The 14,963-nt window shown below is 50.9% G+C and overlaps 5 protein-coding genes across 5 annotated transcripts; 2 read left to right on the top strand and 3 right to left on the bottom strand.

The window, feature by feature from the left end:
- Positions 1-450: 450 nt before the first annotated feature.
- On the top strand, positions 451-1,347 carry HO173_008952 (uncharacterized protein; the record flags this gene model as incomplete). The annotated part of the gene is made up of 2 exons (XM_037310848.1): positions 451-597; positions 664-1,347. 2 exons carry the CDS (start codon positions 451-453, stop codon positions 1,345-1,347), a joined length of 831 nt encoding a protein of 276 aa, XP_037162164.1.
- A 3,027-nt stretch (positions 1,348-4,374) lies between these two features.
- Positions 4,375-5,565, bottom strand: HO173_008951 (uncharacterized protein; the record flags this gene model as incomplete). Its single annotated transcript, XM_037310847.1, has 4 exons — positions 4,375-4,804; positions 4,960-5,210; positions 5,361-5,464; positions 5,532-5,565. The coding sequence occupies 4 exons, from the start codon at positions 5,563-5,565 to the stop codon at positions 4,375-4,377; spliced, it is 819 nt and encodes a 272-aa protein (XP_037162163.1).
- Positions 5,566-7,191: 1,626 nt separating this feature from the next.
- Positions 7,192-10,228, bottom strand: HO173_008950 (uncharacterized protein; the record flags this gene model as incomplete). The annotated part of the gene is made up of 7 exons (XM_037310846.1): positions 7,192-7,230; positions 7,283-7,882; positions 7,955-8,176; positions 8,232-9,266; positions 9,321-9,443; positions 9,503-9,919; positions 9,974-10,228. The coding sequence occupies 7 exons, from the start codon at positions 10,226-10,228 to the stop codon at positions 7,192-7,194; spliced, it is 2,691 nt and encodes an 896-aa protein (XP_037162162.1).
- A 10-nt stretch (positions 10,229-10,238) lies between these two features.
- On the bottom strand, positions 10,239-11,620 carry HO173_008949 (uncharacterized protein; the record flags this gene model as incomplete). The annotated part of the gene is made up of 3 exons (XM_037310845.1): positions 10,239-11,187; positions 11,250-11,445; positions 11,509-11,620. The coding sequence occupies 3 exons, from the start codon at positions 11,618-11,620 to the stop codon at positions 10,239-10,241; spliced, it is 1,257 nt and encodes a 418-aa protein (XP_037162161.1).
- A 1,330-nt stretch (positions 11,621-12,950) lies between these two features.
- Positions 12,951-14,552, top strand: HO173_008948 (uncharacterized protein; the record flags this gene model as incomplete). Its single annotated transcript, XM_037310844.1, has 2 exons — positions 12,951-13,425; positions 13,477-14,552. The coding sequence occupies 2 exons, from the start codon at positions 12,951-12,953 to the stop codon at positions 14,550-14,552; spliced, it is 1,551 nt and encodes a 516-aa protein (XP_037162160.1).
- Positions 14,553-14,963: the final 411 nt, after the last annotated feature.

Raw genomic sequence — 14,963 nt, 5'->3', positions numbered from 1 at the left:
ACCGCTTCTTGTAGGCGAGGTCACGGGACCTGGTGGATGATGATTGCAATTTGCGACTTGCGAGTTGATTGAATTTATGATCCCGGGAAACAGGAAGACGGAACGATGGAGAATGGAGATCATTTCATGCTGATCGATCATGTGTCAAAACCTTCCAGAGATCCCAGACCGGATTCTTCCAAACGCTAATCCCCTAATTACGGCGCCACCCGATGAGCTATAACATACTTTACCCCCGGGACCCCCTGTGAAGAAAGGTGACCTCAGCGGCGATTTCTCTTCCAGTTTTGTCTATTCGGCTCTTGTCTCTTGCCGGTCACTCCATCAGAGGAATTCAAGGTCCATGGATCTGAGTGCTATGATGGAACCAAAGCCATAGCCCGTAGCCACTGACGCTATTCCACACCACCCCCCACCCCCCCCTGGCCCCCAACAGATTCGACGTCAATCATGCCACTCAGTTCCCTCAACCCCCGCGACGTAGCCGCCATAGACCTAGGCCGAGTGCTCTCTCGCCTTGAGCACAAGATCCTCTCGGCAGATACAGCAGACCAACGATTACAGCATTCCAGCTATGAGCGCATCAAAGTATCTGCTGTAATGTTGCCTCCCCATCTCTTTCCTTCGGTTGACATGATGAGAAGCTGACCGTATTCAAATCAGAATCTCGAATACGCCCGCACCCTCCTCCTCCGCCTCGAACATTCCTCCTCATCCCTCAAGCTCCCTTCCCAAAAAGCCTCTGCCCAGTCCTCCCTCTCCGCTCAGCGTGCCTTGATCAAACGACTCACTGACCGACTGCACGACCTTGAAGCCCACGGCGACGACAACGATCTGCTCTACGGACCGGAGGACGAGGAAGATATATTGGGCGAAGATGCGCCTGCCGCTCCTCTCGCGACGCAAACCCGGGAAGTCGAAAAGCCAGCAGCGCCAGCAATAGAGGAGCCCGCATCCACATTACGGAATCGAAAACGGCCCAAGAACCCGCCAGATGGCGCAATACCCACCAACGAAGAGACGACGCGAGCCGAACTCCTCGTCCACAACGACACCGAATCTACCCACCTGACCAGCTCCCTGCTCGCGCTCGCCCAATCCCTCAAAGCCTCCTCGACGGCCTTCTCCACCTCCTTGGAAGCCGACACCGAGATACTCAACCGTGCCACGGAAGGATTGGACAAGAACACGACAGGCATGGAGGCTGCGGGCAAGCGAATAGGCTTGTTGAGGCGCATGAGCGAAGGAAAGGGATGGTGGGGACGGATGATGCTTTACGCGTGGATTGGCGGTTTATGGGTCCTGGCGATATTGCTGGTCTTTGCGGGGCCGAAGCTGAGGTTCTGACAGCAAAATCCCGCTCACGGTGTACGATATGAAAGGAGGGGGGAACGGGTCCCCTTTGGCACAGCATTGAAATTCGGTCCGCCGTGCCTACAGAACCTCACCTTGGTGCTCACGAAAATCCACAACGTCTTTCTTTTAAAGGGGAAATTCCCAAGCTGATAATCCCCCCGAACCAGCCTTCATCAATCACCCACAGCTCACACACTCCCCCCTTCCCCAATCCCACGCACAAAACCATCCACCCCCTCCTCTTCCCCAACCTCAACTCAACGTCCCAACCCAACCCAACCCCGCCCCCAGAACTCACCTTGGTCCCGTACCATCCCAACCTCCCCTAAATCCCGCTCCCTTCTCCCAAACCAGACCAAACTAAACCAACACCTCCCCTCCCCCCCCTCCCCCCCCACCAAACCAGACCAAACCAGACCAAATCCACCCAGACCAAATCAAATCAAAGCCCAAGCCAAACCAAACCAAACCAAACCAAACCCAAAACCAAACCAAACCAAACCCCACCACAACCCAACCCAACCAAACTAACCAAACCAACACTTCCCTCCTTCAACCCCCTCAAAAACCCCCCCGAAGCAAAAATCCCCCTCAGCCAACGACCACAACCACCCTCGCCCCCGACCGTCGAAAAGCGTACGTATCGCGAACGCATCCATACATCCATATATCGGCCGTAAGTACATCCATAGATAAATTCGTGCATGGGCATTTTTGTTTGTCTGTATCCGTGTTGTGTGGTGTTGTATTGTATTATGGTGTGTGGTGTGTTGTTTGTGTTGTTGGTTTGTGTGGTGTTGTGGTGTGTTGTGTTGTGTTGTGTTGTGTTGTGTTGTGTTGTGTTGTGTTGTGTTGTGTTGTGTTGTGTTGTGTTGTGTTGTGTTGTGTTGTGTTGTGTTGTGTTGTGTGTGGTGTGTGTGTGTGTGTGTGTGTTGTGTGTGTGTGTGTGTGTGTGTTGTGTTGTGTTGTGTTGTGGTGTGTTGTGTTGTGTTGTGTTGTGTGTGTGTGTGTGGTGTTGTGTTGTGGTGTGGTGTATTGTGTTGTGTTGTGGTGTGGTGTGGTGTGTTATATAGTCTTATATTGTGGAGCAGGTGGTGCATGCAGTGACTTTGTTATTATGTCGTGCTGGATTTAGTGAGTGAGAGAGTGTGAGGGATGGGATGATGGGATGGGATGGGATGGGATGGGATGGGATGGGATGGGATGGGATGATGGGATGGGTAGGAAGGGTAGGAGGGTAGGTAGGGTAGGAAGATTAGGGGGAGGGTAGGAGAGGGTGGGATGGGATGGGTAGGATGGGTAGGGAAGGGTGGGAAGGGTGGGAAGGGTAGGAGAGGGTAGGACGGGATGGAAGGGTAGGAGAGGGTAGGAAGGGTAGGAGAGGGTAGGAAGGGTAGGAAGGGTAGGAAGGGTAGGAGAGGGTAGGATGGGATGGGATGGGATGGGATGGGATGGGATGGGATGGGAAGGAAGGGTAGGAGAGGGTAGGAACGAAACGGCTGGTGTGGGGGAAAGCGTTCGATGGCTGGCTGATCGCACGGCTGATCGCACGGGTGGGCTGGGATGCTTGTGTCTCCGGGGGGGGTTATGCAAGGGATGGGGTGAGGGTGGGATGTAGGGGGATGGAGGATGTGGATGTGGGGAAAAGGGGAGAAATGAAGAAGAACAACAAGAAGAACAACAACAACAACCCCCTACCCCCTCACCAAAGCCACCACCCTCAAGAGCGAACACACACACTCCACCCAACCATTCCCGCGTCAAGTAAGCCACAACAATACGACATGAGCTCGGACTCTCATCCGTGATGTCCGCAGCCTGCGGGACCGGGGGTGGGTGGTGTACAGCATCGCCTGCTACGATGATGGGAGAAATTGATGATGATGAAGAAGAAGAAGAGAAAGGAGAAGAAGAAGAAGAAGGCAAAGACAAAAAACCACACCCCTACCCATCCCATCCCACCATTTATCATCTCCTCGACTAATTAACCAACCAACCAACCATGCAGCCTTCGCCGTCAGTCTCGCTTTCACTCACTCACTAACTCACTCCTCCCCCTCCTTCCACTCCCTCCCTCCCTCCCTCCTCCCTCCCTCCCTCCCTCCCTCCCTCCCTCCACTCCCCCACACACCCATACCCACCTCCTCTCACCTCATCTCTTCCACTCCCCCCACACACCCATACCCACCTCCTCTCACCTCCTCTCATCCCTTCCCCTTCCCCTTCCCCTTCCCCTTCCCTTCCCCTTCCCCTCCCCTTCCCCTCCCTCCCCCCCTTCCCCTTCCCAGCCGCAAAAACCCAACCCATCAACCCCAACCCAAAACCCCCCATCCACCGCACCGGTCAATCTCACCTCCTGCCCGCTGTTATACATATACGAATGATCCCGCTCGTATGCAACCCCACCCCCCGCCCCCCCCAGCATACCGACAACAAACCGCTCAGAGGAAGGAGTCGCTCAGAGGAAGGAATCGCTCAGAGGAAGGAGTCAGATCCGGATACCGTGATCGTAAGCCGTGTTGGGGTTGTGATTTAACAGGAAGAGGGAAAGGGAAAGGGAGCGGGGGGATTGGGATCTGGAATGGGGAAGCGGACAGATGCGGGACTTGGGGTGGAAGGGTCGGTGGTGCGGAAAGGGTAAGGGCGAGAGGATGGATGCATGCGAGGTGGATCGGTGGTGCGGCATATGGGCTGGGGGTGGGAAGATGCGGGGGTCGGAGTGCTGGGAGGGAGGGAGGGAGGTGTCTGGAGCATGAAAACGCGGGACGAGTTTTTTCCCCGCTGGAGATGAGATGGTGGTGGAAGGGGTAGGTGGTGGAGGAGGGGAAGCACGACGTGGAGGGAACACCTGGTTTTACCGGAGAGTAGCTGGAGAGGTATTATGACCTGGTCGGTGTGATTCCGTGCAGATGGAGAAGCAGATTGGAGAAGCGAACATATTTAGTCCGGGGTATCAAACGAACCTCTTACATCCAAACTCCCTCCCCCCCCCGCCCCAAAATCTTCACCTCCTTCCACCTACATGACAGTACAACACTGCTTCTGACACATCCTCAGCACCTGCGGCAAATACTTCTTCACCTCAGCCTCGATCTCCGCGTTCGGATCCTGCTGCTGCTGTCCACCACCACCTCCCCCTCCTCCACCCTGATACTGCTGGCTCCCACCACCCTGCTGATAGTTCATCTGCGGATACGTATTCCCCCCCTGATAACCCTGCTGCTGCTGCTGTCCATACCCCGGCCCCCCATACCCCTGATGATACCCGCCGCCATGATGCGCCTTCAAATGCTCCGGCATGACCGCGGGTCCTCCCTGCAGATTAACGTAAATCCTGCCAGCATTCTCCTCCGTCGCGTACTGCAGCCCGAGCTCTTGGCATATCTCCTCGACTTTTGGTTTGATTTTCTGGATGTGGCCTGGGGAGTGGTTGCCCTTGCCCACGATGCTACATCCTCACGCAACACACACGGTCAGTCGGAGCATCAGTAGTACCCATATTCTTCCAATCGAATTATCATATTTGATATTGCCCAATCGACCAACCAACCAACTCATCAATTCAACCATGGAGCCGGCCGCATTGTCCAAAAACCCACTTACACATGCAAATGATCCTGCCCCGTACTCCGCGCATACCGAATCCGCTGCTCGAGTATCTGCTCCGCCTCCTCGACAAACTGCCCGTGCAGATCAATCGTATCCCCATCCACCCTGCCCACGGCGTTGTTCTCGCGGAAAATATAATCCGACGCCTGCTTGTTGTACTGGTCCATCATGGCGCCGTGTCGCTTGCCCTCTTCCGAGAGCGCGTGCGCGGCGCCGCCATCGTGGCGTTCGAAGGCTTGGTGGGACTGCGAGTGGTGTCAATTGGTGAGTGAGTGAGTGAGTGAGTGGTAGGTGTGTATTATCAGGGAGGGAGGAGAGTAGGTATGTTGGGTTTTGGATGAGGCGTTTTGGGACGAAAGAGGGGGAAGCATGGAAGGGAGGATGGATGGACGGACCTTGGCGAGACATGAAGAGCGCTTGCCAGCTTCTTGGCGGGCGAGGTCGCGCAGGCGGTCGTATTCTGCTTCCGTGGAGCTGGATGGGGGCTCGTGGTTGAATGCTATGTATGGGACAGTGAGTGAGCTGAATGTTACTTTGAGTCAGGGGGCAGGACGGCGATCACGAACCGCTGCCGCCTAGCTGGGTCATTGGGTAGGACATGTCGTTGTAGTTGTAAAGACTGTGTTCGAGCTACATGTCAATGCTGGGAATGAATCGAAAGCCAGCGTTGCCGGATTGATGCGACGTGGGTGAGCTGGGTCGGAAAAGACTGTTGCAGCATGTCGACGCGTCTGGGCTCTTGGCAGAGATGTAGATATGAAGGCGCAAGCTACGATTCATGACGGAAGGGGGAAAAGTGCAAAATGAAGATGAAGTGTTGATCCGGACGAAAAGGTCTAATTCATTTGCTAAAATTTATAAGAAGATTTCTACAGGTAAGGGAGGCCTTCTCATACACAGGTTCTTGGCATTTCAAGACAGCGACATTCTGCCCCCTCGCTCACCACGGCAACCCATTTCGACCAGGGGTCAACCACCGAAAATCCATTTCCATTTTTCCATTTTCCATTTTCCATTTTCCAATATTCGCTTATCCCACACCATTGCTACACACCAAGGCAATTACTTTAGATTCTGAAGAGTGCAAATTGTAGCGCGCATTCTATAATGTAGTTTAGAATTCGAAATCACATAAATTGACTTAATATTGGCGAAGTAATATTTAATTGGAGGTTTTGGAGCCTGACTGCAGCCCACTCCCCAACCAGTAGCAATGACTCCACAGTAATCACAGGAGCTTTGGGCATGATAATTCCAAGTCTTCTTTCAATAACAGAACACTATTTAATGAATCACATCTGAGTGTTATAGAGCCATCGCATGCGTTTTGATAGATCGATAAATAAATCGGGAGGTGGCTATGAAAAATGGTTTTGCGATTTTACGATTTTCAAAAATTCGAAATTGCGGGGTTGACCCCTGGTCCAAATGGGTTGCCCTACTCACCTTCAGCCCTGACGCTTTAGCGAAAGAGCGGGGTGACAGCGGTGATCTGCCAAACACAATGAGTCTTTTCAATGCTATCAAAATAGCTCGAAATCGATCTTCGAAAACGCTTCTTCTAACGAATACTCCTCTAGCTCGTTCTACGTCGGACAAGGGCTGCATACGCCGTGCTTCCCAAATTCTACGCCAATCTTGGCATCTTCACGAATATCGAGACGCCTGCTCCAACCACCGATGTCCTGAATAGTAAGTTTTCTTTGACATGTATGCGCAAATCACCTACACGGACCCAGGTACTTTTCCTAGACCCAGACCGTGTTGGAATCAGTCAATAGGAGGCCAGCATGGCTACACTACTAAGTTCCAAATAGGTGTTATTACTACTCCTCATGGTGGCAATAATATAAATAATGCGCGGGCAAGAGCGCCGTGTTCTACACCACCATTTGACCAAACATTGCGGCCTAGGCGAGTAAGTTTGGGTATAATTCTGGGGACTGGGTATATCAGACTGCGAGGGAGAATGCTGCTTTGTATACTCATCGGGGGGATGGTGCTCGGACATCCTTCACGGAGGCTTGTCCAATTTGCAGAAGCTTGGCACTGGGTAGAGTAGGATGGAAGGTAGGGGAAATACTCCACCGACGCCATCTCTATTGAATCAACACTCTTGACATTATTCAATTCTCCACGTTGCTTCAGCATAGACAATCTCGGATTCGATACGACCCTCGTCTTTGATGAGTAAAAGTGAGGAGAGGGTGCAGAGCCCCTCTACTACTATCTAGAAGTTAGCAAGCCGATAGCTTGCATGTACTCCTAAAGGCATCAAGTCAGCGTGTAATCCTGCAACAAGAACATCTCCACTTACTCCGAATGCGACCACGAATCCCTCCAGTTGCTCCTCGTGGCTGCAAGTCGCGTCGAGCCACCCATCACTTCCTTCATCGTGGCCGTTCGCTACGTATACGCCCCCTGTAACCCAGATCCTCACACTCTCCAATCCAAGGCCCTGCTCACCTGATCGCCATTGGCTGGGTTGATTGGCCTTTACGCCTATGCCGATTATCTTTTGTTCCTCTTTGATCTGTAGAGTAATGGCATGCTCCGTCCATAGAGAGCGAAAGCCTAAGAGGGTTGTGGCACGCTCAGGATCATCCGCTGTTGTGGGGGTTAAGAACTCAATGCCGACAACCACAATTCCGTGAGGGCCTGCATGGCGGTATATGACAACTCTAGAAGGCTGAGTCAAGAGGTGACACCACATGCGATGATCTTGGGCTTTGATGTCATGGCCGAGTAAAGACGTTTGTTCAAAGTGCGCAGGTGGAGGTCTCGCGAGCCAAGAGCCCGGCATTTCCTCCTCGTGGGACGAGGCTCGAGATTCTATGGTAGGATGCGGCTGGCTAACATGATCGAGGGTGAGAGGGTTGCTAAAGGATACGAGGACGCCTAAACGATGGATGTGTGTCTGTAGGTAAAATTTCTTAGCCCAGAGCTATATCAACACAACCAAGGGCCTTTTATATTTTGCTGTACTTACGCTCACAACTTCAGCCCAAAGACCCGCGAACGATGTGTTGCTCTCAATTTGAATACAAGTTTCTTCTAGCGGAAAGCAGTTTCTCCAATTAGCAGAGCCGCCGCCTTCTGCTTGCCACAGGCCCCGTTGTTGGTTTGTGAACGGGCCGAAAATACTAGGTGAGCCAGCATGACGAGTGTATCGTACCTTGGGCTCGGAGCTTGTATTCTCCACGAGGCAAAACTGGGTAACACGTATTAGAAGTCGCATGAACCATGAGTCATTCAGTTGTACTTACTCGGATGGCCCCAATCGCCATTGTATCCCGGGGAAGCGACATGTTTGGAAGTCTTTGCACATATGATGTGATATATACGGCAATTATACGCTCATCATGAAGCTCCAAAGATTCTTCTGCGCCGACCGTGTTGCCAAGGATTCGGCTTGTACCATTCGCGTAGTGGAACGTAAGACCTTGGAGGAAAGCATTGAAATATACTTTGATGGATGTGAGGTTACTGTCGAGCAATGCCTCATAGTCATCATCAATGCGTAGACTCGAATGTAAACGGTGGCTATGCACCTTCGAGCAAGGGATAGGTCGTAGCTGTAGATTAGGAGGCGGAGGCTTGCTCCAATTGACCGAGGGGTATATCGTAGGCATGAAGTCTTCCTTGGGCTGATTTGCATTGAGACGATAAAGACCTTGGACTCCCTGATCCCCAATGTAGGCAGGTCCAAGATCGAAAGACCAAACCAAGCCAACCAAGTCACAGCTTGTGCCAGATCTCAGAACCTGGCGATGTTGACACTCATGATCTTCAATGAGCCTGTCAGCCCTGAGTCCTTTACGAATGCCGGATTTAAAGATGAACATGATCTCTTGGATAGATCGGGAACGTTCTGAGATTTGGAGTCCGATCGAGAATTCTACGATTTTGTCTGCATTTTCGAGATCAATGGACAGTCCGAACGATGTGCATCGACCAAGCAGCATAGGCGATCCGCTAGTTGTATCAAATTTCACCCCTGTAAGAGCAGGTGGAGCTTCTTCGCCTCGGAAGTTACGCTTACCAGTCAAGAGACAGGCAGTGATCCGAGATATCGGCTTATCGAGCGTAATCCAATTTATGAAACCGTGGCTTGATTGGGATCCTATGAATTCTGAAAGTAGAAAGTCTGGATGCGGCTTCTCATTCTCTATCCACACATTGTGATTGTCGTCATACATCCTGTCCAACGAGAGCTTTGACGATTTTGGGTATTGATTTTGAGTCCCAGGAGCGCAAAGAAAGCCGAGATTCTGGTATGGAAGGGCGCGATCGCCTTTCACCTAAGTGGAGCCTTTGATAAGCACCCTCCGTGCAAAAAGGCTTTCTTGACTTACAACCACTCTTGCCATAATACCAGCAGCATAGCTATACTCGTCGACAACATGCTTCTGCAATAGTGTATCATTGACAACATCTGTAGTCGAAAAGTTCGCTTGGCGACCTTGACTTGTGAAGATCTACACCTATTAGCTAAGTACAACACGTCATGTACCAATAAGAACCTGGGATTTCTCACTGTTAGGCCGGCGCTTTGTGATCTCTCAGAGTAGAAGGTCTGGATAGCAGCAATACATTCGCCACGGATACCGTTGATCATGAATGATACTCCTTTCCCTGGGGATGGCGAAAGGGCCGGTATGGGGCCTCTATCATCGAAATGGAACTGGAGTCCATAAATGCCAGGAGGGTTCACATCTGAAAATACACAAAGATGAGTGAGGTGCTTTAATGATTGAGGATCAGAAGCAAAAGTTGTATGGTGCAAGTATGTGAAATCTGTATCGAGGGACGGTGCCATTGTGGACGTCCAAGTGATCGGTGGAATAGTTGGGTACCACAATGGATTGGGAGATGGCTCCACATCTAGTCTAGAAGATGAAATTGTCGAAGAAGAATCTTTTTCGAGAAGTCCTAGGCCAATGATGCGACCATCCTGTAGAGAACACCAGATTAATCGGAATTCAATCATCGAGGAGAGTTGGCATACCCGTGCAATCTCGGCTTTGAGCCCCTTCATGCCATCGCCTATCTCAGTCGCCAATTGCCCCAACGGCACTTCCCCATCAAAATTCCCCAAAGCGAACTCTCTATCTATACCCAAATTGTTCGTTTCGCTTCCAAGGAACTTTAGTCCCACAATGCCCTCCGGTGTCATGCCAGCAGTCAGGCGTCGTAGCAGCATTCCACGCTCAAAGCTGACGGATGTAGCCAGTTGCTCCTTGTAACGCCCCAATTCTGTCATTCCAGAATCTTCATGAAATACTATCCCTCGCAGTACCGGGCGGCCCTTCAGTGAAGAGAAATGAGCTGAAATGCGGTGGATCGTGTTCAGGGGGGGTAAGCTGGTGGAAGAGAATAGATTGTTCACTGGTGATTTGGATGCCTGGAATCTTGATTTTTTGACGGCAAAAGAAGACTGGTGTCAAAGAGCCACGCTTGCTCTCTACTGCCTTGGGAATACCCGCACAGGACCTCATCCTCAGCAGAAGCTGTTGATTCAGTCTACATATCCGCTGCCTGTTCTTTGTATATTCGTCATCTGCAACAATAGAAGACACTCTCTTGTAGAGGCGTTTCCAGTCGATGGGAGATTGGTTCGACTTAGTGACACTTTGGATAGAGGGTTTAAAGACATGGCTGAATTCATTTGGGAATAGGAACCGCGAATGCCAGAATGTGGAATCGAGGTTGATCCATGCAATGGCCCTCGAAGCAGCTCGGAAAGTATGAACAGATGGTGTCGGGAGGAAAGAGATGATGTAAGTGAGTATCTCCATAGGGAAGCGAGAAAAATAGCAATTGCCAGGGCCATTGATGCCAACAGACGCCTGACCTTGAATAGAAACTAGGACCGGCGGCTCATCGCAAATTTCTTGGACTTGCTCGCATAACTTGAAGGGATCCATGACCAAATAATCGAGTTGTGTGTATGAATCCAAGATGCCGGCCACGTTCGAGGCTTCAGGCTCTGGATGATCGGCCCATCCATCGGACCAAAACATTTCTGGGCCACCATAGTCCTCAACCCAGTCGGGATGCAGACCGCGACCTTCGTCTTCCAATGTCTGGGAGGACAGTAGCCGCCCTAGTGCATCTAGATCCGGGTTTACGTTATCTCCTTTCGCCAGCAGGGCAAATTCCTGTACGAAAAGGTCCCAGCAGGCGGCATGGAACGGGAAGGCAACCTCGCACTCGGTGTCCCTACCAATTTCAGTAATGAAGCCAGTCGGTGGCTCTGTGGTGATATCGCCAGCAGAACTTACCGGCTCGTGTAGGGTGCGACTCTATCATGGTCATCGTTGACTTGAGTCCGCAATTGTACATCGTCCAATCCCCTCGCATCATGGCCAAGAGGGGGGGCGCGTGCGTTATTCAACGATATTGTCCAGCCAATACCAGAACGAAAATATGATGATACAGCAGCGTTGCCAGCATTTTCAGACTGTGGATGCTGTCTGACTGTAACTGGAATCAGCTGTTCATTCTTTCTCGAGCACGATATCAAACAAAATGTCCACGTACGTAAAAGAAAGAAATCGGTCCAGGCTACATCATCGTCAGACACCCGATCATGATAAAGATCTGGCAAGATGCCAAAAGACACTCCACATAGTGCGCAGTAACACTCGTCCATCTTGTACCAACTTTAGGATCAGCATGTGTGCCGGTATCGATATCTTGCAATGAAAATAGAAAGAAGTGGTTTCTCTTATTGCGGTGTTTACGGCGTGGGGGGGGGGTGGGGTGGGGGGATAGGCGTAAAGTTGCCACCCCTCTCGTCCGTAGTCAGCACTGACCAGTCATATATTCCATGGCTTAATCTAGACCCTAAGGTAGGTTACCTCCTTCAGACTCTGAGTGGTTTCCTGCTGCCTGAACATGAGGCCTGGAAATGAAGTGTCACATCAATCTATTAACAGTACTCTTATCGTATCCTCAATCACACAATCGGCGGTGCTACAACTATTTTTGTCATTCTTCATCTAATCTCCCGTTCAACAGCGAGGGCGATGGAGGGTCACCAGTAAGCCAATCCACAATAATAGACCCGGGAAAAATCTTCAAATTACTCATTGTGACGGTGCGCGCCATCGGACCCAACAGTGTTTCAATGGCACGGAGAACTATTATTACCTTCCTTCTTCCCTTCCGAAACTCGCCGCAATCCCGAATATCAGTCTTACCATACCTCAGTTGCAGTGCCACATGAGACTCCTTTCCACTTCTGAAACGTCTCGCCGTCGACGCCCCGCGGATACGTATGTGCAACAAGAATTCTAATGATACAGTGCCCCGTGATTACTGTGGCGTCTGTGAGGTACTCAAATGGATTCTCTCAACTTCAATTAGAATGGCAGTCGTTGGGGTTTTCTAACCAATGTGAACATATCTCAAATTACTGTCCATAATTGTATCTACGCTGCTGAACGCGATTATCATGGTCCGTTCTACTTGTTTTTCATTGACTTGATAGCTCAAGCTGTCTACGTTCGTCTCGTTATGTTATAATCATAGCGACCTTCCCGTATATCATCTATTCCTGAAATTCACATTAGTTCAAGGGGGCTGTAAGACCTGATTTTGTTAATTATGCAACCACCACGGCTACAATACTCATTTCCCGAAACTCGCAGTGAGTAAAGCGGCTGTTTGACCTGATTGTATCAGCTCTGCGACGGCCTCAGCTGACAGAATCCTCATACCGTCGTCACGAGGACTGGAAAAAGGGTATGGACCTGGAAAGATCATTCATCTCCGGAAGTCCTCTCAAGCCCCGAACCTGTACACTTTCATAGAGAAACTGAAATTATAGGATCTATGTCGGGAGGTATGGCACTGTTCAGCTACCACATTTCCGAATCCTCCGTTATTCTCCTGGCTATAAAACAAAGTCATACTGCCAATGCATCGGTTCGAAAGCTCCAACCCTCCCCAGTTCTCACCCTCGTCCATCTTCACCCAAGATGCTCTTATCTCGATTGATTTCCGCTCAATTGTCCCTTTTCTTCGCCCAGTACGTTTTGGCTGCAGCGCCTGCACAAACACTCACCGATGATGGCAACGGAAAACAAATCTATGTTCCACAGCCTGGAACCACATCCAGCGTCGCATCACCCGAATATACACCAACTCTAGTGTACAATTGCGCTCAGATGCCACTGATTTGTGAGAATGTCGCAGCATGGGCCAAAACCAACAACAACGCTGGAGGCGATATACCGGCAAATAACCTCTTTTTATATTTCGATCCAGACGCAACAAACAAAAATGCACGCCGACAGCTAGCCTGTGGCTGTTTTGATCACGATGGCTGCGATGGCTCAGGTACCTCCGGTACTTCCAAAGGTAAAAGGACTGGGGACAAAGTCACTGATATAGCAACTTCCGCTGGCCCCTTTGCCAACATCCCACCTACCGCTGCGGCAATCATAATGGCAGGTAAGAGCCTCTACAGACAATTTCCCCAATTTCGCTCAAAGCCTCTGATAGGTCCGAATCCTCCATCGGGCGGGAACAGGCAACCCTTGAATTCAATTCCAGGTCGGTTCTTCGCCTTCGGAATTGGTATGACATGCGATGAATTCCCTGCCGCGCCTTTCATAGAGGGCGGTGCCAACGCAGAGACAATTTGTGCCCTCCAAAGCTGGCAAGTATATCAGGGAAAGGCAACTAGCCAAAATAATCAAGGGAAATGGCCGTTGACCCCCCAAGAAGGGAAACGGTCGGAGCAAGATTGGCAAGCTCAAGCTCATGTATATCTACGCCAAGCATTCGGCATTCAGAACAGGAGAAACCCCATCGGATTGGGGACCGTCTGGCCATTCTCTTTCACAACTACCACCGATTCGGTAGCAACCTCTAGCAAAGCCTGGGTCATAGTCTCTGGCCCAGCAACAAGTGTCGTTACTAAGCGAGATCTCCCACCAGTAACCATTGCTGTGCCCACTGCGACCAATTTAGCAGTGACTGGCGACGAAAAAATTGACGCTCGAGCCCTTCATGACTTCGGGCCGCGTGCACCAGAACCCGATCCCAATAGCCCTACAGGCGTCAGACTCGCCGTCCGCACTGCCAGCCCTATACAAAAACGCCGCAACACCGGATTCCTGATGGTCCGCGCAAACGTATCATCCACGCCAGCAGCAGACTGTACCATCGACTTTGATACCCAAGGCCTCGAAGACACCGATGTAGGCGACCCAGGCTTCGACGACCTCCTCCCCCAATATCAATCCAAGCCCATTTGCGAAGGGGGTAATTCCGAGGTCTCCGACGTACAAGCTGCAGATACCTGGCTCGACAGCCAAGGCAACGACTGGGACTATGGCAACTGTTGTGGTGGTGGCATCGGCGACGGCTCTTGCGGACCCATCCTCGTGCAGAATGGCACCGCGAGCGTGAGTTTGTGTGGAGACACGAACCAGTGCGTTGGGTGCGCACAGCTGGGAAACTACGTGGAGGGGATCATAGGAGCCTGTCAGCAGGATGGCCTGGTGAATGGTGTGCAAGTGCTTAACGAGGTTGAGGGGTTGAATATTTCGGTTTCTTTGGTTGATGGTTCGTAGATTGTCCGCGTGTGTCATCTCGTGATCTGCTTTGACTGTATAAGGCGCTTTGTATTTCAAGGGCTTGAACAGGTTCGACTTGGGCAGCGCTATCGTTGATCTCGTATTCTTAGACTTGATGTGATTAGAGGCTTCTAACTAGAAAGCTACGTGTGGTAATTCGGTGGCCGAGTAATTAGCTCACATAGAGAGTCCTTTTGCGATACACTGAAATAAGAGAATTTTTTCTGAGTTCATGTAACTAAAAAAATCTCTACTACATTATAAAGACTTTATTACGGCGGACGAGGGCTGAAACTCCGATATAATTTTCTTTTCCGATAAACGCCGAGACCTCGGCAACATACTTAGGGCGAAATCTGTGCCTCTCGGCGTTTATCGGATAACAGACTTTTCGTTTAAATAATCCGT

The sequence above is a fragment of the Letharia columbiana genome (assembly GCF_014066305.1).
Source record: "Letharia columbiana isolate WasteWater2 chromosome Unknown Sc0000036_s0, whole genome shotgun sequence".
NCBI classification, from domain to species: domain Eukaryota; kingdom Fungi; phylum Ascomycota; class Lecanoromycetes; order Lecanorales; family Parmeliaceae; genus Letharia; species Letharia columbiana.
The sequence above is the reverse complement of the archived record's forward strand: the minus strand, read 5'-3'. Positions and strand labels throughout refer to the sequence as shown.